Here is a 24159-nt window from a genome sequence, read left to right on the forward strand (position 1 = left end):
AGCAGATTAGAAAATGGATGGCTGGATAGAAGATTATTTAGACATTATCGATCAATAAAATGGAATCAAACAGTTTCCAAAAAATGTGAGAAAATTTAAAGTCTGAATATACTGTATGTTGAAGAACATAGATAAAGGCTTCACGTTGTACATGAAGAGTGCTGAAGATACATCTTGCATGATAGTGCCAATTTCTCAACAAAGGTGATCAAACAAACTAACGTGTGTAAATACACGTCACGTACTGTATTCACAATACTGTACTGCATCATGACTGTAGTTTTTATCTCCACAAATGCAACTGCGACGTAAAACGTTTTAAAATTCCGACTTTCTTTGATGACTTTAACGCATCACTGACAAGGGTCGGACTTTGCTTTGTTTAGCGTCGTTACCATGGTGATCTCCTCCTGCCCGTCCCATGCTTGTTGATAAGTAAAAAATATATATATATACTATTATGGCCTCGATGGATTTACCGGCGACCTATTATGGCAAAATTGACAAAAGAAACCCGGTCATTGTATCTTTTGAGCGAGACATTAACTCGTTTATGACAGTAATGAAACGAGTGGCGTCCTCCACCTGCCAGGACAACGTGTCTTTTGCCAAAGGGTAGGCTAGCTAACGTCTAAATATTTTCCGCTTTATTTTGCTTTGGAAGTAGCACGGCGGGTTCATATGCATATGTTTTAGGACTATGTTTTATCTTATCAACAAAGTTTTTAATATTAGAAACAAAAAAAAATTGGTTTTTGGTTGTCCTGCAGTTCCATGTTGGGGTTATGGGCCAATGTTCCATGATGTTACTTTTCAGTAAAATGAAATTTTGGAAGGAATTTGAGTATACTGTATCCTTGAGACTTTATTTTACGTGGTGTACTGTATGCTTATCAAGCTCCCAGTGCATGACACACATTGGGAAAAAAAAATCATCATGTTTGTCTTTTGTTTTAATCGCGTTGAAAGGATTACACTGCTGGCTGAGATCTGGCGAAACTACAAACCACGTCTGCCTTTTAAATTGTACCAGGAGCGCATGCTCCAGATTGGAGATTTTCTCACCGGATTAAAGGTAATTGTCACATTGCCTGCCTGTTTTGAGTCATTTGTGTTATTTTTATTGATTTGTCTCTTCTCTACTCAGTTATACCAGACGGCTCTATCGCAAGGCTACAGTCTGCACCTGCTTCAGTTCTGCTCAACGAGTATAACCGACATTACAGATGTGGAACACTTCTTGAAGTGCTTCTTTCCTGAAGGTTTTGACACAGACCAAGATGTCTTCATCATGAAGGTATTCTGTTGCGGTACTGTGATTGTTTTTCTTCCTCGCCATGAAAAGTCTTGCCCATGCGGTGTTATTATTTTTGGCTGCTGGTTTGTGTGTGTGTAGGTCCGTTCAATGCTGGGCTGTGCACTGTGCATATTTGAGCTGGAGAAAAGGCCCATGGTCCTCAGCCAGAAGGGGCTTTTGAAACTGCTGCATGTGCTGAACTTTGTCAGGATAATGATGCAGGCGTTTCACCAGAACAAGCACCTCTGCTGGATCATTTATAACGGTAGACTAGTTTGATTCTTTTTTGTGTAGTCGGTTCTTTTGGGTGAAATAGATTACCAGTCGTTTTCTTCCCGTTACCTGCCTTTTCCAGGTACGTTGCAGATCTTCAAAATGTGTAACTACTTGATGGCACTGAATCATAGTCCGAAGGTATGTCGTCTAAGATACTTAAAATTTTCTCCTTTCACGTAAAGCAGCATGTTGTTTTATCGTTAGAAATCCATTGTCCACACTTTTCCCCTTTTGCGATCCTTCGAGGCAATGGAGTACCTTCTTTGGGCAAGCCTCACTTTAGAGTCAAACATGCCCATCATGACTGTGAAACATCTGCCGTGGCTTGTCAAACTCTACTGTACTGCCTGTCATTGTTACTATGACAACCAGGCTTCTCTACAGGCAGAGGTGAAACCCACTCGTCACACTGTTCAGACACCTAAATGATGACAACCTTGAAGCAATCTCAACTGTCTTCATTTGTGCTTCAAGCCCAATCCAAAAGACGTCTTGTTTTAGTTTTATATTCCTGCGTATTTGAACGGCTTACAGGAATTTGCCCGAAGAGCTCTTGGAAAAATCAATGACCTTGCAGAGCAGGAGAAGGAGAAGGAGAGTGGTGGTCCCGCAAACAAAGAGACTCAAATGGCCTTCAGAGAAGCCTCCATCAAGGCATTGGACCGCTTTTATTTTTCATTAATTCTGTCATACTTTGCTGCAATTTTTTTTCAATATCTATGGAAAATGTTTAAAGCATAAGAAGGGCAAATATTGATGATTATCTTTTTAAAGTCTTTACCAGCCCTTTTTCTTTTCTCTCTTTCTGCAGTTTAACTTGTGATGCATTCTAAGTTGAAATTTACATTAAAATGGACTTTATTTTAATTCCTCACTTAATATATACTTCTTTTTTTTTCTTTCTTCCAGCTGGCTGTCATGATGTTCAAGCGGGCTGTGTTTGAGACCCGGAGGAAACCCAAACACATGATAACAATCAAGAGCAAAACCACTCCCAAAGACTTTCCAAATGTAAAGAGAAGATGGGACATCAATATTAAGTTTAAAAGTCAATATTGAATTGAAGAATTTGCATTGCTGCTAGAGTTAGCTTTTTTTTTTTTTTTTTTTTTTGCTTTGTCATTGCTTGGCATTGTCATTCGTTAACATGAACTAAAAGAGTCCGAATGTGACCCTAGATACCGTGGCCACGTAATGCCACAGAGCGAATGCTGATGGGCCTTTTTGACAGCAGCGCATCACAGTTTTTGGGCATCTGCGAAGCACTTTGGGACAGCTCCATGCGCCCGTTGCAGACGAGGCTGCCGGAAGAACTCGAGCTGCAGGAAGTGGTCCTGGAGCTCTTTGCCTCTGGTATCAGTATATTATCTGGTAGGTCAAAAAAAAAAAAAAAAGGAGAAAAAAAGCATAATTTAATACAGAGAAAATGTTGCCGGTGGAGTGATTGGAATTTCTACGTTTTATCAAGGAGTGGCTAGCACCAGTGACCAGAAACGTCAAGAACAGGCTTGTGTTCCTCTCAGTGCGCTGTCCACAACATCAACTCTGATGGAATTAGCTATTGCAGGTAAGTCATGATCAGTGTAATTTTTTTTTCTACTTCCATACATGTTCAACAGACACCGAATACATTTTGTGAGTCGTCATGTGTTGTTTTGCTCCAGGAGAACACAAAGTGCCCGTCACGACCGCCGTCAGGTTCATCAAGTTGATGATTCAATACAAGCAACCGGATGTTTTTGTTGAACATTCACGACTGATGCTGGAGATTTTATCCGTGAGCTCTTCTGTGTTTGTCCGGTTTAGTAGAAAAGTCAAAGAGAATCTCAGACGTGCTGTCTTAATGGGCGCCCCCGTCCGTGTTTGTCAGGTTGTGGAAGGTCCCGCGTTCAGGAAGGCAGAATACGAGCTCGCCTTGATCAATGGTTTCCTCACTCTGAAGTCCTCCCACAGAAGGCGTCTTAGAGAGGACGTCGGTAGTAGAAGTGATTGTCTAGTGCAATATTTGCCAACCTTTTTAATTATTATTATTATTGTTTTTTTTACACACGAACACACCACCAAACAAGTATGCCACAATGCAATATCATTGGCGGCCCATTTCAGAGAATCGTGCCATTTGCGTTCCGAGGAAATAAAACGCATAGATGTATGATAAAATGATCTGTAAATGACATTTTCTAATGAAGCAAAATGTCCTATGAATTGATTTAACAAGCAAAATGTGGTGGATTGATGAAATGAGGATATGTGGTGTCAGTGAAAGAGCATTTATTTGTTTGGCTGTCACTCCATGTCACTTGCATAGATAGATGAGCAAAAAAAAACAAAACAAAAACGTTATTTGTAGTTAATAATAATTGTCACTCGGCACACAAATGTGTCACAGCAAAGTGGTTGGGAAGCCCTGGTGTGGCGTATGCCTCCCTTGTAAACATCTCTCAAGAGCAAAATGATGACCTATCTGATGATTGCGTTGTATTCACATCAACGCCTGGTCTTGTTCATCGATGTTTTCCGCAGACAAATACAGAGGATCCCTCGATAGCATCCTCGGCTTGACGGAGACTCTGCACAAGGCAGTTTGTGATTCCGTCCCCGTAAGTTTTATATTCAATGATATCAATGCCCCGTCTTGTGTTCATAGTCAGGGGTGACGTTTCCGTTGCGGGGTTGAGAATTTCCCCACGGTTTGTCTTCCGTGTGCGGATTTGCAGGAGGCGCAGCCAGATGTGGAACTAGTTTGGGATGTTTTGCTCTTTCTCTGGGGGAAGCTGAAGCTGGTGATTCAGATGGATCAGATGAAAAACCCCGACTACACACAGGACCACGACAAGGTTAAAAATATGAACAATCGGCGTGCGTTCAAACGGTCGCCGCATCATTTCTTGTGTACTCGATGCACGCGCCCTGCATGTATTTCTCTCTCTGCCCATGCAGTGGGCGTGGTGCCTTTCCATGCAGTGCGAAGTGGCCTTTGCGTGTGACCTTGCGACGGTCGACTGCATCAAGACGGCAGAGATGATCCACAGCTTGGTCTTACTGCTCGAGAGTGCGGCCGATCGCTTTACGCAGTGTGAGCGCGCTGAAATAGAAAGAGGGCCATGTCATTTCTGTTTTATTTTGTCAGATGTTTTGATTTCTAAAACCGCAGTTTGTTCTCCGTTTAGCCGCGCCTAAGGTCAAAGTTGGTCATGAAAAGAAATACTGCTTCGCTCTGCTGAAGGTACTGAACTACATTTTTTGCATAGCATCAAGAAACAGTTTAGCGTGATATTTGCTGGAAGCAACTGCTGTTTTTTTTTTTTTTTTGTGTGTGTTCTCTTGCAGGGGTCACGTGTAGAGCTTCTTCAAAAAGTGCGGACGGTGGTTGAGAAGGGTTTTGAGGCTCTGGTCAAGCGTGTGGTCACACTGATGCCCCACGATGGCACTGCTCCCCCCGACATTACTTACCTGCTGGCACGTATTGTTTTAATCGGGGGCGCTCCCGCCTTCGTTCGCCACTGTTTTGCGTTGACAAAAGTCTTCATGTTCGGATGCTGTGATTGTCCCGTCGTTCTTTCCGAAAAGAGGGACGATGGAAACGGACAGAGTGAAATAAGTGAGAAGGAAAAGGAAGAAATCGAGTCAGATGCCCGAAGGGATCGGTCCACGCAGTCTACGCATACGTCCATGCTTGCGATCGACATTCTTCTTGAACTGGACATCATCTACCACCGGGCGTCTCTCAAGTTAATGCATTTAAATGCAGGTGAGCCTCAATTGCCGCGTGGCTAAAACACGTCTTGCATTTGCGGATGCTTCTCCCGTTTGATGTTTTTCAGTGACGGAATCTGATCTCTTGGACAAGATCAAGAAGAACAAAGTGTCGAAAGCCCTTTTCCTGATCCAGAAGTCCTTGCTGCTGTATGATGGAAGCAAGGCAAATGAGTCGAGTGTCACCAGGAGTCTTCTCGAGGTTGTATTCAAAAATATTTTCTACGCCACGCACAAAACGTACGTTAAGGATATTTTGCAAAAGTTGCGGCGAGTTCTTGTGAGTAGTGTACTGTAAATTCTTTAGGAGCCATGAATCAAGATTCCTCTCACGCTGCTGACTGATATTTACGAATAACCAATAAATAACACCCATCCTTATCAATTTACAGGAAGCCTGTATTTTAATCGAGAAGGCAGCGATAGAAGAGAGAAAATTGTACATCGCCAACAGTCCAAAGTTTTCACTTGAAAAAAAAGGCAAATTGCTGAAGGACGAGAAGGAAATCCCTCCACCTCGTCCCGTCTTAATCTCACGCACCAACCGCTCCTTAACTTTTGCGCCCGCTCCCTACCACATGGAGGGGCAAGTAAGGTTTCTTCTTTTTTATTATCCCCCCCCCCCCTCCCCTGAGAACAACACAATGCATTCCGATGAATTTCCTTTCCTACATCAATCAAGGTGTGCTGGTACCAACTGTGCGGACGCGCAGCCGAGGGCATGGACCTGAAAGTCCGCCTAGGAGACTTCAGCCTGGCGGGAACTGGAAATTTGGTTTGCGATTTCATCCGAAATGCTTTCATGGAAAGAACCCCGTTGCCTTCACGCGCTATAACGACAAAGTGTTTGCAGGTACCAGCAGTCTGTGGTGAATGGCAGCTGAAGGCGGAGAAGCTGGAACCCAACCAGAAATACGTTTTTGCCATCGCGGCATACACCTGCCAAGGGAAGTTACTGGGCAACGCCATTGGCGCCACGACCTTCCCACTGATGACTTCCATGCCGCAGTCGCTGCTTTCCTCGTGGGCTCACTTGGCACAGGTACGCATTTGTTTAATTTTCCACGCGTGCAAATATTGTGTTAGCATAACCACGCTACTTGAATGAAGATCGCTCCTTTTTTTTGTGCCTGTGTTCTCAGGTGGCATTTCAAACCAAACAATTTGACATTGCAAAAAAAGCATGCAAGGAATTATGGAACCATTTTACCCTTCTTTACAGCGGGCCTAAAAAAATACAGGACAGAATTGCCTCAACATCGTGAGGAGCTCGAACCTCCGTCCGCCTCAAGTGTGGTCTTCGCTCCATTGAGTCGACCCGTTTTTTCTTTACAGGCTGCACATGAAGTATCTGCAGTGCTCGTCGCCACTCCTATGTCAGCTCTTCCTCACCTCCATCTTCATCGAGACGGACATCAACATTCAGCAGCAATCACTCCTCTGCGACTCACGCAGCTTCTGTGGGCTCTTTGTGTGGAAACAGGTGTGCAACGCCATACCGTACATCGACTCCATCATAGGAAAGCACTTCTGAGCATTCAAAGTGGATGTTGATGCGGATTTAGAGCAGCAATATGAGCACGCGTTGTTCGTACAGGAAGCCAGACTTGCCGAATGTGAGCGATTGATGGTCGCCATGGACTTGGCGATGTGGTTAAATGACAGCAGTTCCGCCGTTCAAGCTGTAATAAGCTGCTATGGCCTCTTGGTTCCGTTCATCTTCCATCAGATCCCTTGCGATCCTGCAGTCAAGGTATGGACGCATCGCGTGGACTCTCGGTGTCAACATTGTTTCCGACAAATCGCGATTGTGTTTTTCCTTTTTCAGTTGCTGACCAAATGTTTGAACGTACTGAAGGACAATGAAGCTCACCTCAAACTAAAGTGGTCCAAGAACACAGTGGAGACGCTGATGCACATGATTGCCTGCATCACCAACTATCTGTCCAAGGTACGTGCGCATCAAAAGACCGCCGGAAGTGTTTAAATCGGGATAATGAAGCTGTCAGCCGGGGGTTTTTTTTTTTTTGATGATATTCCCGCTAGTAATTTTTCTCCGTCGCCAGGCATTGCGTGCACTGAAGGACTACCAGAAAGCCTCGGCGGTGATAGACTGTGGTCACGCTCTTCTCCAAGACGTCTTTGATGCCCAGGAGCGCTTCATTAGACTTGCTTGCAAACGTGTGTCGGTAAAGATGAGCGTTTTAAAAAAGAAAATTGTTAATTCTTTTTATTCTGGTTTTCAAACGTACTGTCAGAACGTTGGTATGTCAAGATCCGTTCAGGTTTTGATTTTCAATCCATTTCCTGTGTTTTTGTGGACGCGCATGTTTTTAGTCAAAGACGGAAGATCCTGCTGCAGTGAAGAAAGAAATGAGAAAATGTGTCCAATTGAAGGTCCTGTTTGGGAAGTTCAAGGAGGTCATCAGAGCTCAACCAGATCCCGACGCGGTGATTGGTAAACTATTTTAAAAAGTATTTCAGGCAAACTTCCAAAGTTGAACAATCAAGCTGAATTCCAAAAAATTCCATTTTTTTTGGGACGTTTTATTTTGAAGGTTCCACCTAATTTTAACTCACATTTGCAAATCACAACAATATTAAATTGCTCGTTCTCTTGCGTCATCAGATAATGTCCGCTCTGTGTGCTTCCATAGAGAGCTCGCCCTCACTGAGTGGTTCTGAGGACATTGCCACACTGCGCGAGCGGATCTTCACGAGCACGCTGCCGCATGCCTATCGAATTGGTAAAGTAATGTGCATCAGATTTATGTTTCGAATCAACGATTCCTATTTTCAGCTTTGCCTGACTTGTGTTTTTTGTCATAGTGATGCAGCTCGGCAGCCATTCAAATTTCTTGGAGATTTCGGCGCTCTTGCTTCAGCGAGCCTTAGAGGAAGGACACCTCGATCTTGTTTTACAATGGGGTCAAACTATATTTCGATTTCTCGCCAGGTAGGAGTTTTGGCAAACCGCGTTTAGACTGAAATAAATCATAATCTCTGCTTTTGGTCTTGACTTCATGATGGATTTTTCGAAATTTTGCCCACGGCGATGAAGACCTAACAGTTTTGCAAATGGTTCTGCCTTTGCCAGGAGGGATGACGAAATGATCGTGTCCGCCAAATGTTCAGAGAGAAACGCTCAAAGTGAGAAAGAAGCTAACGAGACTGCTGCGACGGAAGGTCAAACATCACAGGTAAAAAAAAAAAAATACGCAAAGGGATAAGCGACAGATTCATATCGAGGCAAAGAATTCAGCATGCCTTAGCAATGTGATCGCGATGATCTTTGATTGCAGAAGACAACGAAAAAGACTCCAAAGAAACGGAAGAAGCTGAGACGCGGAGCACTTCTGACAGCGAGAACTGTCAGGTAGACGATATTCAGTCGTGTCGTTTTATTGACGGAGTCTCAGCGGACTGTGTTTTTTGCGTAGGGAGATGAAGGCTGTAGAGAGGCTGCTGTCCTCGATGAATACCGTCGTGGAACGACACTCCAGGCGGCTCCAGCTGAGAAGGAGGTGCTCCGAGGAAAGAGTGTGGAGGTCCCAGATCAATTACAACATCGCTCAGGCGCATCTGACATTCTTCGAACAGGACTTGCACCCTTTGCATGGAGGATCTCTGCAGTCCAGGTTCACGCGATGCCTCGTCGGATCTCTCTGGAGTACAGACCGAATGACGCGGCGTATGTTTCAGGTACAGCCACTTAAATCTCTCAATCTTCTTTCTGGCCAACTCTGGGGTCCTGCTGAAGAGGAACTTAGAGGAGCAGCAAGCCACCATATGTGAAGTCAGTTCAGAGAGACGCTTGTCGCATTCGGATCTGTCGGATGAAGCTTCGAGCAAAGACTGTGATAAAAACGGTCGGTGAGATTGAGACCATGTAGAAACGATTGAAACGGAGAAAATATTTTGCTTTTGCTTTGTCGCCACTAGAGGATAGTTGTGACAGTGTGGAGAGTTGCGAGGAGGTGGAAGAGCCCCCTCAAAAGCCAGAGGTGCCAAAAACCGTGCCCTTGGAGTCACTGGAGAAAGCCGCTTTACATCTGCGCAGGGCCATGGTACAGTTTGTCAACAGAGCTCGGATTTTTAAAACGGGCGCAACTTTCCAGGCCATTTTTTTGATGGGGTTAAAATAAATAAAAAAAAATAAACACGTTGAAATACATGTAAAATAGTTCACAATTATTCTCATTTAGTATTTAAAATTAATTGAACTAATTAGCCACCTATTCAATGAAACAATACAAATTTACAATTGGTTACTTTACAAATATATTTGGGGGGGGGTGAAATTGTTCATTTTTACAGTAGCAAAATAAATGCTCCTTTTTATCGTGTCATATCGACAACTGATTTATTCAAAATAAATTATTACAAATATTTGTATATTTATGTAAAATAGTTTAGTAATGAAACGGCACTTGCTCATTTTGCTCATAAATGTCTACTGGGCCGCACGGAGCGGGCCGCAGGTTTGCCATACTTTTTCCAGCCCGGCATAAATGTTTCTAATATAAATTGACTCTTAAGCAGGCAATGTACATGAAAATGTAAATGTCAAGATTTACTCGCTACTAGCCACTATTTCAGCCTCCCTTGGGAAAAAAAAACACAAAATGACAAATTGCAGTCTCATGCCGCATGAGTTCAGTGTGACTATTTTTGTTGTGCAACGTATTGTGTGAAAATATTTGTTCTTTTTCAGGTGCTTGCCCACCGTGGCGGTCATTGGACCAACTTGCAGAAGGTCTGTCACAGTGTGTGGGAAGAAAGCAACAGACTTATTGCGTTACATCAGACAGCGTCTCAGCTTCAACCTCCCTTCCTGGTTACATCACAAGAGTTGCACAACACCTTCACCCCTCTATTAATACTCGCAACAGATCTTATCATGGACATGCTAAGCAGACTGGGAGTAAGTGTCAACGAACACGACTATACGGCTCAGTATGTGGCATCTGTTCAAAACAGTAAACGACACTGAAGCGCTTTTTGTTGCACTACCCACTTTGTTGACATTTCAAGCTATGGCGTTTGTACGACAGCGTGACTGAGGAGGAACAAGAGTTCAGTCTCTGCTTCTCAGCTCCGCTGGATGACTGCACCCAAGTGGACATGCGTTTTGTGCACGGTTTAGTGTTGCGCACTCTGGAGCTGCTCCATGACAGCGGCAAATGGGAGCGCCTGGCACACTTTGCCCTGATCTTCAACTCGTACACCCGGTAAATGTTACCGTCGAGGTTTAAGCACACGACAAGGAGACCCGCGTTTGAAAAAAAATTCATGTTTTATCGCGAATGTGACTTGTGTCGTCCTAGCGAACGATATGCCTTGACAGTGACTCCCCTGTTGGTCCTCGCCCAGAGGAAGCTCCTTGAAAGGATTCGTGCGAATGGAGGGTCGAAAGTCCCGCAGCCGCACCATGTCAAGACTCGGTGGACCACTGGCAAGGAGGTAACGCGTTTGAACGTCATCATTCGGGAAATGACTCCGGCGCATTTCAAAGCATCCTCTCTATATGTGTATGTGTGTGTGTGGGGGGGGGGGTTGTGTGTTTTAGGTAACGTACAAGACTTACGCTGGGTGTCAGCTGTTCAGTGGGTGGATCCGTCATTGCGCCAACAAGTCATCAAGCTCTGTGGCCAAGTTCTCGCCGAATGAAGAAACCGAACTCAGAGGTTAGAATACCAGCTGTAGTCAAAGGCCGCCTTTTATCGCGTTAGTGATGTTTTCTGCGTGTCCTTCAGAGGCGGAAATCAAGCGCTCCCAGTCTCTTGTGTGTGTTCCTCTGGATGTGGCGAACACACTGCACTATTACCGTCAAGCTATTGAGAGGATACCGCATTGCCTTCAAGTGTTCCGCTATAGCAGATCGCTACTGCTGCTGCTACTGGCCAATACGCAGCCGGGTTTTGAAACCGAGCAGTGCTGTGAGATCACATCAGACTTGATTGACTTCAATCCCATACTGATCACCACACCAAACATCCAGCCTTGGGACCTGATTAATAAAGACCACATTACTCCGGATACTCTCTACAATCTCCCGGTCAGCTCTGACTACATGCCCAGAATCATCTCGACATACTTGGCTTCCACAAGTAAGAGCAAAAGAAAAAGAAAAGAAAAAAGACGTGTAAAGGACAAGTAGAATTGGTGCAGATGAGTTGCGTGCTTGAGAAAACAACTTCATTTCAATAACTTGTCTTTGCGTTTCTTGCAGAATATATCCAGACCAACAGCCAAGAATCCCTCAGCGTGTTTGTTCTGCATGAAATGGGAAACCTGTATTTCTACGACTTAAACGCACGGTCAGAAAGCTATTTTCTCCCCAGTCTGCGAATGTGGCTCATTCTGAAACAAAGTCTTTTATTAGAAGCCTTTTCATGCAATTGCATTGCCAAAACTAGCTTAACTCATTCAGTACCAGCCAATTCTGGACCAAGTATGAAAAGACGTTTAAAAACGTCTTTGGGAGTGAATGAGTTAAGGACGTTGCCAGCTTTTCATCATTGTCGTGGAATTTTTTCCCCCTCTTTTTATGCGTAGGTTGGCACACTCTTACTGGAGTAAAGCTGTTGATACCGCCTTACACAGCCCAGCTGTGATAGATAAATGGGACTGGGTGTCGTTCGGAGGCGGCACCCTGCAACAAACTCTGAGACAGGCCGGCCTTTGGGGGTGTCTCCAGGCCGCCGTGATCACTGCTAAAATTGCGCAGTAGGTTCTCATCGTGGGGGTGGTTATTTTAAAAGTTGCACTTTTTTGTTGTTGTTAACAGGCATTTTTTTTAAACTTCAGCAATGTTTGGTATGTGTAGGTATATTCTAACTTCAGATATCAGCCAGAGGACCAAGTGCTGTCTCTTGTCAGCTCACCTTTTCAAGGTAAATCGTAGATTGTTTTGACACCCCCCTCTCGCCGCGAGCAGTGTATTGATACATCTATGACTCCCCCGCCTTCCCTAGTGCGTGCTGTGCTGCTCACTGGCTCATCCCCTGGATGACCTCGGCTATGCTTCATACAGCATCGGTGATGAACTCCTCCCCGGAGTGGATCTTTTCTCCGAACCCCACAGGGCCGATCTCGCCGCCACTGTCGCCAGCCTGAACTTCATTTGCCAATGGCTGTTCATCGCGGGCTACCACAAAACGGTAGACACGCAAACATACTGCAACTGCGTTGTGATTGCGCTTTTGCGTAGGTGACGTCATTACAGGAACAAGCCTAATAAAGTCGTTCAATTATGCCGGCGTGACTCATCGTGGATCGATTAAGCGTGCAATTCTGAAGCATTGAAATAAGTTTTGCAATTTCAGCTTCTACCCATGCTGGCGCTTTATCAGCATTTTGTGGGGACAGTGTGTCGAGATGTTCAACGCAATGTTGAAAGCAGGATACTTAAGGTCAGCAGATTTTTTTTTCTTTTTTTATGACTGCTCTCGCCTGTTATTTCCTCTAATCGTTCTGCTCAATGCGTTTTATTTATTTATTTCGGTGACATTTACTGCAGGTACGCGCGCTCACCGAACTGTGCTACTTCTCTGAGGCCATAAAGGAGACAGAGCAGCTCTCAAGAGGAGCGGGGATTCTTCTCCCTAACGGCCGCTACATCGTTCGTGAGTCTCGCCAAGTACGAGCGCTCACTCGGATTTCAAACCGCACAGTGCAACTTCGTAAAACTTGACAAAATAACACAATGTGCTTGTTTAGCAGTCAAAGACGATGTTTTGGAACAACAAGTCCCTCCTGGACAATGTTCAGGTACTGTCGCTGCTCCGTTTCTGTGTTCAGTGAATTCGTTTGTTGTGTCTGCGCACTGCGTAGATGTTACGATGTGACTTCTGTCCTAGGCTTTAGAGGCACTTGTGAGCTGCGAGCTTTCTCCAGAGGTCAGCATGCTTTACGGATCCACGTTGGGTTTCCGATTTAACCTTGCGCGTGTTCAACTCACCCTCGCCCTCAGTGGCACTGTAGCTGGCCCTCCTGAGCCAGGTCTGCAAACAGAAGCCTTTTCATGTGGATGATGCCGTTTTAACTCTGTGCTGCACTTTTTTTTTTTAAATTACTGCATCTCTGCTTTGATACGCATCATCCAATCTTACTTCTTTTTTTTTTTTTTTTTACTGTATGCAAATATGATTAGTGACAGATTATGAAGTGGACCCAGAAGAACAGGAGCAAGTCCCAATGGACACTGAGGAGTCTGACCAACAGGAGGACAAGCCAAAAGGGAGCGGATTTGCTTCTCAGCAGAACCTCACTCTTGAAAAGATCAAGGTAAGACTTTCTCACCAATCTTTGCTTCCCTTCAGTTCCTGTGCTTATCTGTCATCTTTTGTTTCTTTCTGTTGTAGTACCTACTGCTAGAAGCAGCTACCATCTTTTTGGACTTGATATTGGAGAAACTCCCATGTCCTTCCTACAGTGAAATTGAGAACATGGAATTGAAACTAGAGGCGAATCTTCTGAAGGCCAACCTCTACCTGCAGCAAGGACGCGTTGCGCAAAGGTTTAAAATCACTCGGGGCATGTTTGACTTGACGTTTGATATATTTTGCCAATTATTAGTTTCCTATGTGTACATCCTCAGTTCGGACATGGCAGTTTCGTCACTGATGCTGCTGCAGGACTTTAAAGAATCCATACCGGATCATAAGAAAACAACTTCTGAGCTTCCATTTACTGAAACTGAGACTGAACAGGTCGCATTTCTGTTCTATATTTGGAAAGAATGCCTGGTTGAGGAAAAAAATAGATTTGTATGCAAACATGACAAGAATGGCTGATCTCTTAAAAGTATAGGGTGCAAGAATGCATGTGGTGATTTGTATTCTATTCTGCCAACAGGGAACTGAACACTGCACGCAGCATGAGGACTGCTCCAGAGCAGTTGAGGCCAGTGAGAGGGTTGGAGGGGCTCTGTGGTTACGTTGTCGCGTGGCACTGCTCCGTTGTGTTCTTGTACAAGCTTCAGATGTCACAGTTCCTAATCCAGGTCCGTTTTTGTGGCTTCCTTGTGTCATGCTAAGGCTTTTTTTTTCTTTTTTTTGAGCATCGACTCCTCATAAAACGTTAGTGGCTTTTAACGAAACTTTTTGTGACTTCTTTTAAAGGTAAGCTACACGAGAGGGCAGCTCAGGTGTTAAAGCAGAGCCTGGAGGATTGTGCTCTATTGGGAGATGTCGACACGCAAGCTCTTTTGCTGGTTGAAGGCTCACAATTAAAATCACGAAGAAGCAGGGGAGACGATGGCGTGTCACTATTGCAGGTATCAACACAACACATCATGAGAAGAGACAGTGGTGAGCAGAGTAGAGGTCACAATGCATTTAATGTTGTAAAATGTGACGTACAAAATGGCAACAAACACAACACTTAGTGAGGCGTTGGTAGACGACCACCACTGTAACTCTATACTGCGTTTGTTTACAGGAAGCCGTGAGCCTTCTGTCAGGACGGCCTCGCATGCCACCGGGATCCAGCGTGACCCTGATTAGAGCCACTTTACGTCTTAGTAGCATAAAAAGCACACAAAGCAAACTTCTAAATCTGACTCATAAACTTTTACAAAAACAGGTAGACACATACTAGCACCTACAAAGAGTTTGTGTATATATAGGATCACTAAGTCAGTTTTCTTGCTCATTTCAGCTATGCGAGTTTGGTGAGAATGTTATATTGGATGATGGAAAAATTTATATTCCTCCTCCTGGACCCAGAAACATTTACCTCCCTTACCTGCAAATGTTAGATCCAACAACTTAGTAAAAATCGTAAGTTCTCGGTTCAATTCTTTTTGATGTGTTTAATGACAGAAAAGCAATGCCGATTACTTAACTTTCTTCCATAGTCACAGAACTCTACAAAAAAATTGATACATGCATGTGTTTTATGGAGAAAAATGTGTGGGAACCGTAAACGTGTATATTAGTGTGTGTGTGATGCTGTCATGTAAATTTCCTTTCAGGTTATATTTTGGATTGTGGTGCAGTGAAGAAGCCATTCCCGTGCGACCGGGAATATTTGGATGCGTAGAACCTCCAAGCCACCGAGCCATTTATTGAATTAATTTTAAAAATTAGAATAGCATTTATGTAAATAAGATGTTAGATGTCTAATAAATAAAAAATAAAAGTAAATAATGAGCGATGTTATTTTATTCTGCCTTCTTCTTGTTATAAAACACAATTTTACATTGTTTTAATTGCCATTTTTTGGGATACATTTGTTTTTAACATTATCGTCCATTATAAAAAGCAAATATGGCCTTTGATCACAAAATGTTGTGCTATTATGCCGTAGCACTTAGTACTTATTTTTCTTGTTCAGTGGTCGCCATTTTATTTTATTTTGACAGCAGGAACCAGAAACAGTCGTGTGTGTGTGCTCCGTACTTGACGTCGGGTACCTAACTTGACGAACGGCGTTGGTTTCCTCCCGTCCATCAAACGATGTTTGACATTTGGAGGGCTACCGCTAACCGCACTATTTAGTTAGCCTGTTCTTATGGCTCGTCCGTAACCACGAGAGTCTACTTCAGGAGCTAGTCGGCTCTTTAGCTGGCTTCAATGGATTTTCGAGTAAAAAGATGATCGCCTCACTTTCTCGGGGAAGTTTGCTTGATGAGGTGCTGCACGGAGGCTTTAACGAGGTAACGGTAGTCTGGTTCCTGTTTCGGGGTTTAGCTTGAGTAAAACTACAATTGCATGAGTAATTCTGTTGTTTTGACAGAATGAAGCATATGTGATGTGAATTTATACGCGGGGTGTTCTTGGAAAGTGAAAGAAAATGCTAACCCGAATGTTTAACCTATTTCTGTATTGTTCCGGAACAAGTCAGTTTTGTACAAAAACCTACGTCACATTTTCGCTTAATCAAAAGTTAAGTTTACCACGACTAATAAATGTACTGTACACGATTAAGGCTAAAAAGTGAACTGCATATTAGTAAAATTGTAAAGTGTTGTTAATGGGTGGGTTGTGTATCCCAGACAACGGTGGTCACGTGATTGGACGTGCTCCGTAAAAAATGGGATGCTCTACTGAAGCGTGACATTTAACACAACTGTACAACAGGAAAATGTTCTATGTTAATGCTTTTGTTTTTTTTTAAATTGATTTGGGGTTTTGCTACAGATGGCTGACCCCGCAGCCCCCCGCCCACACCCCTTTGTCCCGGCATGATAAACAAAGGAGGCCGTTTGCTTAGCTTTTTTTCCTGCCTTGTGTGTCCAGTTAGGAATATACTTTTTATCTTTTCGACATGAACTAAACCGCGATGTGGGCGTGTTTTTTTTGGGGGGGGTTTTTTTTTCCCCCCTGTTGAATCCAGCAACAACTGGCCACCTACATCTCCTGGGTGAACGCTCAGCTCAAGAAGAAATCTGGCCTGAAGCCCATCACTGACCTCAGGAGGGATCTGCAGGATGGATTGGTTCTCGTACAGCTCATCGAGATAGTTGGTAAATAAATGCACGTCTGCATAATATGTTCTTAAATATGTGTGGTTCATTCGGAAGTGGCCCGTATAATGACGCTGCCTATCAAATGATTGAATTTGCTCATTAAATATCCAACATTGTCAACGTTGTTCATGACACTGTCAGAGAGCTATTAATTTAACCCTCTGGTGGTTGCAGTAGTAATCACAGATGTGTGCAAAGTTCCTGATCCTGTTGTTTCCTACATTATCTTTATGACAGCCGGGGAAGTGCTTGAGGGTGTTTATTTAACTCCCCAAAGCAAAGAAGAAAGCAGGAAGAATGTGGAGCAAGTGCTACAATTCATCTCCTCCAGGCATATACGCATGCCTCACATCTCAGCCAGAGGTATGTCATTTCATCGGCATTTTCGATCGATTCAAAATAGTTCTCATTTGAGTTCGAATTATTTGAGGCAAAGTTAAATGTGTTACTTATAGACGCTCTGCCTGTTTTCATTCATGGGTCACACGGTTTCTCTCTGCAGACATTGTTGAAGGCAACTTGAAATCTGTGATGAGGATTATTCTGGCGCTGGCCGCTCATTTCAAGCCGTCAGCCAATCCCAGGCTTGCTTCAGGAAGTGGGAAAGGTTCAACATCAGCCGCGCCGTGCCACAACCCGCTGTCCACTGTGGCACTTGCACAAGGTGCTGCTGCTACTCTAGCATCGGCCCGATATGACGCCTCACTGCCTGCCAGCGCGTCACGCATCCACAGGTACTCAATTATGTATAAAAAGCTATCGAAAGTGGAACCGCCAAAGTCAAACCCTCTCAAAGTGGTCCAAGTTGGAGTTCCGCTATATTTTTGAAGCAAAATATGCTTCGTAAGTCAAATAACGAACGTTGATACTTGGGACAAGTACTTCATTCATTCATTCCAGCGATACGTATGAATTGCCACTAATCGTACCTCTCTTTAAATCCATTCCAAATCCATCTTCAATCCCGCTGCATTTGATCTCAAGATTCTCTCAGTTTCTGTTTCTTAGCCCGCAGAGCTTCGATACCCTTATCCCCTCAATCGATTGATCTTTATCACGCAGTTCTTGCCAGCAAAGTGGTTAGCATGTCTGCCTCACAATTTAGATAATCTTGGTTCATATAGCGCCTCTTATCAGGTCACATTTGATTCTCCAGCCGTACCTAAAAGTTGTGGCCGGTCATTGTCAATGACTTCAAATGTCTCTTCTGTGGCTCACCTTTCAGCTGCTGGAGGTCAGATGTGGACAAGAGCGTGTGTGTACGTGCACTGGTGAAACAGTATGAGAGAGGAACCCCAGACGAGCAGGACGATGTGCAGACCAACAGGTAATTAAAAATCGATACCAACAGATCGAATGTTGAAATTCAAATGGAGCAAACATTCATCATAAACATCCCCTCCGCTGAAGTTCCTGCAGTTTTCTGTGCAAATTAATGTTTTTAATCTCCCGTGGCACAGTTAAAAGTTCATCTTTTTATTTTTCTTCGAGTCTCAGCTCCGCGAGTCCGTTACCATCTCCCAGATCTCCACCCAGCACGCAAGCAGACCGCCAGGAGGAAGACCGCGCACAAATAGAGCACCGAGGTAAAGCGCCGCATCTCGGGAGTCGGCGATTTGTGCGTCGTCAATAATTGCCGCGTCTCCTTATGCGCCCGAAGTCGAGACGTCTGTTGGCGGAGCGGAGGCAACCTGGGAAGATTCCATCAGTGAAACTTTGGAGAAGGAGGTTGAGGAGACGCGTAAAATGGTGTCGGCTTTGCAGGTAGGCAAAGCGGTGAGAGTTTGTGTTGGACTTTTTTGTTGACAGATGTTAAGTGTCCATTAAAAGTTGTTGTTTTTTAAAATCTAAAATAATAATTAAAACAAAACATTTTTAAAAAATATTGAATGAAAATGAAAAAAAAAAAAATTTAAAAAAAAAAATGTGGGCGGCCCGGTAGTCCAGTGGTTAGCACGTCGGCTTCACAGTGCAGAGGTACCGGGTTCGATTCCAGCTCCGCCCTCCCTGTGTGGAGTTTGCATGTTCTCCCCGGGCCTGCGTGGGTTTTCTCCGGGTGCTCCGGTTTCCTCCCACATTCCAAAAACATGCATGGCAGGTTGATTGGACGCTCTAACTTGTCCCTAGGTGTGAGTGTGGGCGTGGATAGTTGTTCGTCTCTGTGTGCCCTGCGATTGGCTGGCAACTGATTCAGGGTGTCCCCCGCCTACCGCCCGAAGATGGCTGGGATAGGCTCCAGCACCCCCCGCGACCCTAGTGAGGATCAAGCGGTTCGGAAAATGAAAATGGATGAATGAAAATGTATTGAATTTAAACACAACTGAACTGTTCTTAGGCATTGATTACCACTAGAGGCTGCCAGCATGCCACTTTAGCGGTCGTCACACCACACTTTCAGAATCACCGATGTCGAATACTTCCCATCACTATTACTAGTTCTGATGTCCAAAGGTGTCTTTTTTTTTCTAAGGCCCTGCTTCTGAAAGGCTCTCTGCCGGAGGATGAGCAAGATCTATCTTTCAGTTTGGACGAAGGTCATCCCGAGCAGCAGCTGGTACACAGCATTTTCTTTTTCTTTTTTTTTGCTTCATTTCATTTGTTTTAGTTTTGACTCCTTGCAACTTTATTTTCTGTTGGCCGCCTCCCTCTCGTCTCTCTTTGTGCTCCACACAGCTCACGTTTCTTCCTCTGGGCCACACTGTCTGCCTATGTGTGTGTGACTTTGTAGCGGTGTGTGCGCGCACGCTGGGCGGGGGTGGAGGGGTCACGGGTGTCAGTTTCTGTTACATTGTCCCATTCCTCCGTTGTTGTCGCTCTCTTTCCAGGTAGTCATCCGCAGCCGTTTGGATCAGAGTATGGAGGAGTCTCGGGAGCTGAAGGTACTTTTTTTTTTTTTTCTTTTCAAGCAAAATATTAGACACCGGATTAAATTCAACAAGCGATGTCAGACTTATTAATAATTAACTCGCTGGTTTAGAGGGAACTGTTGAGCTGTAAGCAAGAGATGAGAAACCTCCAAGGAATCAAGGCAAGACGCATGCATAATTTAACACAACCTATGATGTCGTTGCATGATCAGTGATTAGCGCCGGGTCAAATAAAGGTTATTTTGGTTGATGGAAATTCCAGGAGGCCCAGCAGCGGCGTCTCTGCACTCAGGAGGCGTCCATCCTCCAGCTGAAGCAAGAGCTACTCCGAGCCAGCATGGCTAACGACGACTTTAACAATCAGAAGGTAAGGAATACAATTTGAGACAAACATCGTCAATCACGTGTTCGATGTCATTTGTGATTGTGAGTGTAGGATGCTATTTTTCCCCCTAGACCGAGCTACAATGGAAGCTGGAGGAATGTACCCGACTGTGGAGTGACTGCAAGGTGTACAGTACTGTAACTTAACACCTCGGCATGACAAAAAAGCCCTTCTTTGTTTTCAGTGAATATTTCTTACAGTATGCACTGCATTGCTAGATTCAAGTCTTTCACGTTTTTTTTTGGGTGTTTTTTTTTTTTTTTTTTTGGAGTTGGCTTGACTGAACTATCTTTTCTTCCTTTTGCTTTTCTTCCTCGTTACTGAAGAAGGAAGTTGGGCAGAAGGACAGACTTCTGCAACAGCTCAAACAAAAACTTGAAGAAAGCCAAAAGCAGCAGGTACAGCTGTCACGCGCAAGAAGCTGCATTTTGTCCCCCAAGGCCTCTGCTGGGTTGTGTTTGTATGGATTTGATTTATTTATTTATGTGTTTATTTATTTATTGCCAGAGTGAGTTGCAAAAAGAGCTGGACCATGAAAACAGCACGAGGCAGCAAGTAACAAATAGAGAGCTACAGCAGGTAATATTGATTTTAATTACGCGACTACCAAATTCTGAACATCAGACACGTAATTGACGATAAACTTTGAGATTTCGCAGATTTCCCCATGCACTGAAAACAATGGCTATTACTACTCTGGAAATCCTGCTTCCTCCATATCAAGTGTAAGTGCTTTTGCCATTTCCCACTTTCTGTTGTTACGGAGATGATAGCTAGAAGGCCTTTTGCTCGTATTTTACCTCCTGCTGTCTTTGATTTGCTTATGACACGTTCTAAGCTCTTGCATTGAATCTTGAATTGCTTCACGTCTAATGTGCAGAGATGGGCATTCCGTCCTTGGAACGGGCGACCATTTTTGGGACGGAGGATGAGAATTTTTTGAAAAAGGACCGATAAAGCAAGGACGGATTTGGGTTTTCGTCCGTCCCTTTAATCGTCCCTAACCGGGTTACGTATGTGGTGTTTGGGAGGCAAAATAACAAGGCCAGAGTGTAGCCATACACTCTTATTTTCTTAACGTGCTATTGTATCTCAAACAGTATTTTTATTGCAGCACTGCCACCTAGTGTATGGTCAGAGAACATAACAAAGTGCCCACGGACACCGATTTCACTCACGATCAATCCAGCCCGGTTATGAAAGCCGGCTGTGTTGTATGTATCTCAGTACCCGCCCACCATGCGGACGGCTAGAATTTCTAAAAGTTCCTTTTTCATGATTAGGATTTTATTTGATCACAGTAGCTATTTTTGTATTGTGATGGACGGGGACGGAGGACGATGATTATATGAATAAAGACGGAGGGACGATGATCAAAGAAGGTAAAGCGCCCATCTCTGCTAATGTGTGTGTGTGGTTGTGCCTTATTTGCAGGCAGAGGAGGTTCAGCTGCTCAGAGATGCAATTCGAAGTTTGAGGAAAGACTTGAGAGTCCACGACCCGCAGCACCACACACTGGACACCCTGGAGCAGGGCATTGTGTCACTCATCGACAGACTTCATGCCGTACATACGCACAGGGTACGAGTGTATTTTCACGGCTTCGACCTGATCCAAAGAAAAGCTACTTTTGAATTCAATACTGTGGATTTTCTGAACACTTTTACCACACTTGTATTTTGAAAGATTGCTATGTGGCAGAAATTGAAAAATTAATACTTAGTGTGCATCCTCTTACTGCGACATTTCTTCCTTTGGAAGAGGATTCTGAGTGCGCACATCTTTCCTTCAACGTGTATCCTCATACTGCAGGTTCGAGGGAAATCCCCCGGACGCAGAGGCCAGAACAGTGACTGCGACTCTTGGCCAAGTAAGTAGAGTAGTCGTCCTCTGTGGAACACGATCATGCATACGATGCATTTTTAGTCTTTGCTCTGTTTCTGATTTCTTTCATTGCAGAGGTTTGTCAGTCCAGTAGCACCTCCACATCTTCTACTAAGATCCTGTACTTCACAGGAAGATCCCCCACACCTTTTATGATCAACATCCCCAAAAGGTGGTTTGATGTCGATATATTTGCGCATATGAAATAGACATTTTCCAGGCGAGTGTTATGACAGGGGACTTTTTTTTTCTTTACAGGTTGGGAGAGGTGACTCTCAAGGATGTGAAGGCAGCTGTTGATCAAGAGGGGAACTACAGGTACCACTTTAAGGCGTTGGACCCTGAATTCGGTACTGTGAAAGAAGAGGTAAGTCAAATAGAAGACTTTGTATAACTGTGTATGTAAAATCCAGTGCTGTTCATCGAGTACTGTACGTTTGTGTGTGTGTGTGAGAACAGGTTTTCTTCGATGGAGCCATCGTGCCTGGCTGGGAAGGCAAAATTGTGGCCTGGGTGGAGGAAGACCATAGTGAAGCCAGGTAACAACATCAATATGGCTTTCCTAATATTCTCAAATTTTTATTCACTGCCTTTGCTGAGATGTCTGTGTGTTTTGTTTTTATATTTTTAGACCTTCTTAGGTGTAGACAGACACAAAACTGGAACCTTCAACGAGACGATTTGAGGTGCAACTTTTTATAAACGCAAGACCTCAGCGGTCAGAGATTTGGGCTTTTATGCTGGACTCACTGTAGTGTAAATGTTGATGATCTCATAGAGCTCAGTGCCTTGCTACCACATGTTTGATATTGCCAGGCCTTGACTAAGAAAGCTCAGAAACGTAATATTTGGTAATTACAAGTGCTTGGAATCTCTTTACATTCATTCATTGTTTCAGCACTGTAGTCTTTCCAGCAACTATGGCCAGTTTAAATGCATTTTGTCTTTGAGCCTGCAACACGGCTGTCGTTTTAAATCTTCAGTGTTATCAACCGCAGGAGTTAATGGGACATTCTTTTGGGAGTGGTACCGCTTCTGTGAATAGCTGTTGAATGCATGTTGTAACTCATGTGCATTAGAAGTGCAGATGAATAGCACTGTTTACATACTGTTTAGTTAAAAAAAAAGAAAAAGTATTTTTTTAAATTTCCCATATTTTTGGGATGATGACTAGTATTTGAATGCTTGAACTCCTCAATAATGATGCTGGGATATAAATTTGACATTGAACGCATGTAGGACCTAACTAAGGAACTACTTTATACTTTTATTTATTGTATGAGTGTATATGGGGCGGCCCGGTAGTCCAGTGGTTAGCACGTCGGCTTCACAGTGCGGAGGTACCGGGTTCGATTCCAGCTCCGGCCTCCCTGTGTGGAGTTTGCATGTTCTCCCCGGGCCTGCGTGGGTTTTCTCCGGGTGCTCCGGTTTCCTCCCACATTCCAAAAACATGCATGGCAGGTTGATTGGACGCTCTAAATTGTCCCTAGGTGTGAGTGTGGGCGTGGATGGTTGTTCGTCCCTGTGTGCCCTGCGATTGGCTGGCAACTGATTCAGGGTGTCCCCCGCCTACTGCCCGAAGACGGCTGGGATAGGCTCCAGCGCCCCCCGCGACCCTAGTGAGAATCAAGCGGTTCGGAATGGATGGAGTGTATATGTGTGTGCTCAGCTTCCATGTTAGGGTGGTGCCAGACCCCTTCCAGTTCCGCTCACGCTTAGCATTTGCAATTGTGTTTCCTTTTTCAACAAGCCAACTGAAATATGCGTCAATCTAACGTATTCGTCTGAATGCCACAACAGTCTGCAAAATGTACAGTTTGTATATATTTTTTAATTCGACATATGAAGAATTGCCACTTCAAAATAAGAGAATTGTCTTTTTCAATGTGTATTGAAAAATAAAACCTGGCATATAAAAAGATATATTGTCTATTTATTTATTTATTTATTTTTAGCGTCTGTAGTAGTACAGTACCTCGAACCTGCAGGATGAGGATAGATGTTGAAGGAAAAATGTGCGCAATCAGAATCCTCTCCCAAGGGAGAGACATCTGAGTTACTGAAATTGTGTTTTTGGCGGATGAATACACGGAATTCTGTGAAAACGTTTGGAAGCTGGAAAATAGTGACCAGCATGTCCTGAATGTTGTGAATAGAACTGAGTGGGATGGATGGAAAATTGTGGAAAGAGGTGAAAACTGGAGACTGTTACTCCTAC

The 24159-nt window shown here is 44.0% G+C and overlaps 2 protein-coding genes across 5 annotated transcripts; both read left to right on the forward strand.

The window, feature by feature from the left end:
• Window positions 1-460: 460 nt before the first annotated feature.
• On the forward strand, window positions 461-15463 carry cfap54 (cilia and flagella associated 54). Its single transcript, XM_086131864.1, has 55 exons — window positions 461-615; window positions 970-1075; window positions 1148-1297; window positions 1397-1562; window positions 1653-1711; window positions 1820-1963; window positions 2108-2227; window positions 2483-2584; window positions 2752-2944; window positions 3042-3140; window positions 3238-3350; window positions 3444-3558; window positions 4097-4173; window positions 4291-4410; window positions 4514-4649; window positions 4744-4799; window positions 4904-5324; window positions 5398-5531; window positions 5722-5919; window positions 6012-6104; window positions 6183-6371; window positions 6472-6590; window positions 6665-6812; window positions 6927-7082; window positions 7158-7280; window positions 7396-7518; window positions 7667-7787; window positions 7987-8076; window positions 8159-8285; window positions 8427-8529; window positions 8632-8705; window positions 8770-8967; window positions 9032-9198; window positions 9272-9396; window positions 10044-10253; window positions 10364-10560; window positions 10657-10792; window positions 10899-11016; window positions 11086-11439; window positions 11562-11649; window positions 11888-12058; window positions 12159-12225; window positions 12307-12492; window positions 12658-12744; window positions 12852-12971; window positions 13052-13102; window positions 13192-13333; window positions 13485-13618; window positions 13696-13850; window positions 13932-14043; window positions 14189-14336; window positions 14455-14609; window positions 14774-14917; window positions 14993-15114; window positions 15309-15463. Exons 1-54 carry the CDS (start codon window positions 461-463, stop codon window positions 15104-15106), a joined length of 7509 nt encoding a protein of 2502 aa, XP_085987990.1. The 3' UTR covers window positions 15107-15114; window positions 15309-15463.
• A 226-nt stretch (window positions 15464-15689) lies between these two features.
• On the forward strand, window positions 15690-23862 carry LOC147193872 (dixin-like). Of its 4 annotated transcripts, none has more exons than XM_086131875.1 (21): window positions 15690-15992; window positions 16673-16802; window positions 17043-17168; window positions 17308-17539; window positions 18031-18132; window positions 18297-18391; window positions 18466-18569; window positions 19276-19359; window positions 19631-19684; window positions 19783-19833; window positions 19935-20039; window positions 20129-20182; window positions 20387-20455; window positions 20565-20636; window positions 20708-20782; window positions 21492-21638; window positions 21870-21927; window positions 22017-22113; window positions 22200-22308; window positions 22401-22480; window positions 22573-23862. In XM_086131875.1, the coding sequence occupies exons 1-21, from the start codon at window positions 15930-15932 to the stop codon at window positions 22580-22582; spliced, it is 1917 nt and encodes a 638-aa protein (XP_085988001.1). In that variant the 5' UTR covers window positions 15690-15929; the 3' UTR covers window positions 22583-23862. The 4 variants fall into 4 exon arrangements, with proteins under 4 accessions (XP_085988001.1, XP_085988002.1, XP_085988000.1 ...); XM_086131876.1 differs by having other exon boundaries at window positions 15691-15992; window positions 18303-18391; window positions 20384-20455; XM_086131874.1 differs by having other exon boundaries at window positions 15692-15992; window positions 20384-20455.
• Window positions 23863-24159: the final 297 nt, after the last annotated feature.

The sequence above is a fragment of the Hippocampus guttulatus genome, chromosome 15 (genome assembly GCF_054856545.1).
Source record: "Hippocampus guttulatus isolate MCC_2025c chromosome 15, RoL_Hgut_1.0, whole genome shotgun sequence".
Lineage (NCBI taxonomy): Eukaryota > Metazoa > Chordata > Actinopteri > Syngnathiformes > Syngnathidae > Hippocampus > Hippocampus guttulatus.

Excerpts from the sequence above, each read along its gene's own strand:
- cfap54 (XM_086131864.1), top strand. The coding sequence starts at position 461 with ATGGCCTCGATGGATTTACCGGCGACCTATTATGGCAAAATTGACAAA. Across the intron at positions 13,103-13,191 it reads CCCTCCTGGACAATGTTCAG|GCTTTAGAGGCACTTGTGAG; the intron begins GTACTGTCGCTG and ends CTTCTGTCCTAG. Across the intron at positions 14,610-14,773 it reads ATGGCGTGTCACTATTGCAG|GAAGCCGTGAGCCTTCTGTC; the intron begins GTATCAACACAA and ends GTTTGTTTACAG.
- LOC147193872 (XM_086131874.1), top strand. The coding sequence starts at position 15,930 with ATGATCGCCTCACTTTCTCGGGGAAGTTTGCTTGATGAGGTGCTGCAC. Across the intron at positions 18,392-18,465 it reads CGCACAAATAGAGCACCGAG|TCGAGACGTCTGTTGGCGGA; the intron begins GTAAAGCGCCGC and ends ATGCGCCCGAAG. Across the intron at positions 19,685-19,782 it reads AGGAGTCTCGGGAGCTGAAG|AGGGAACTGTTGAGCTGTAA; the intron begins GTACTTTTTTTT and ends TCGCTGGTTTAG.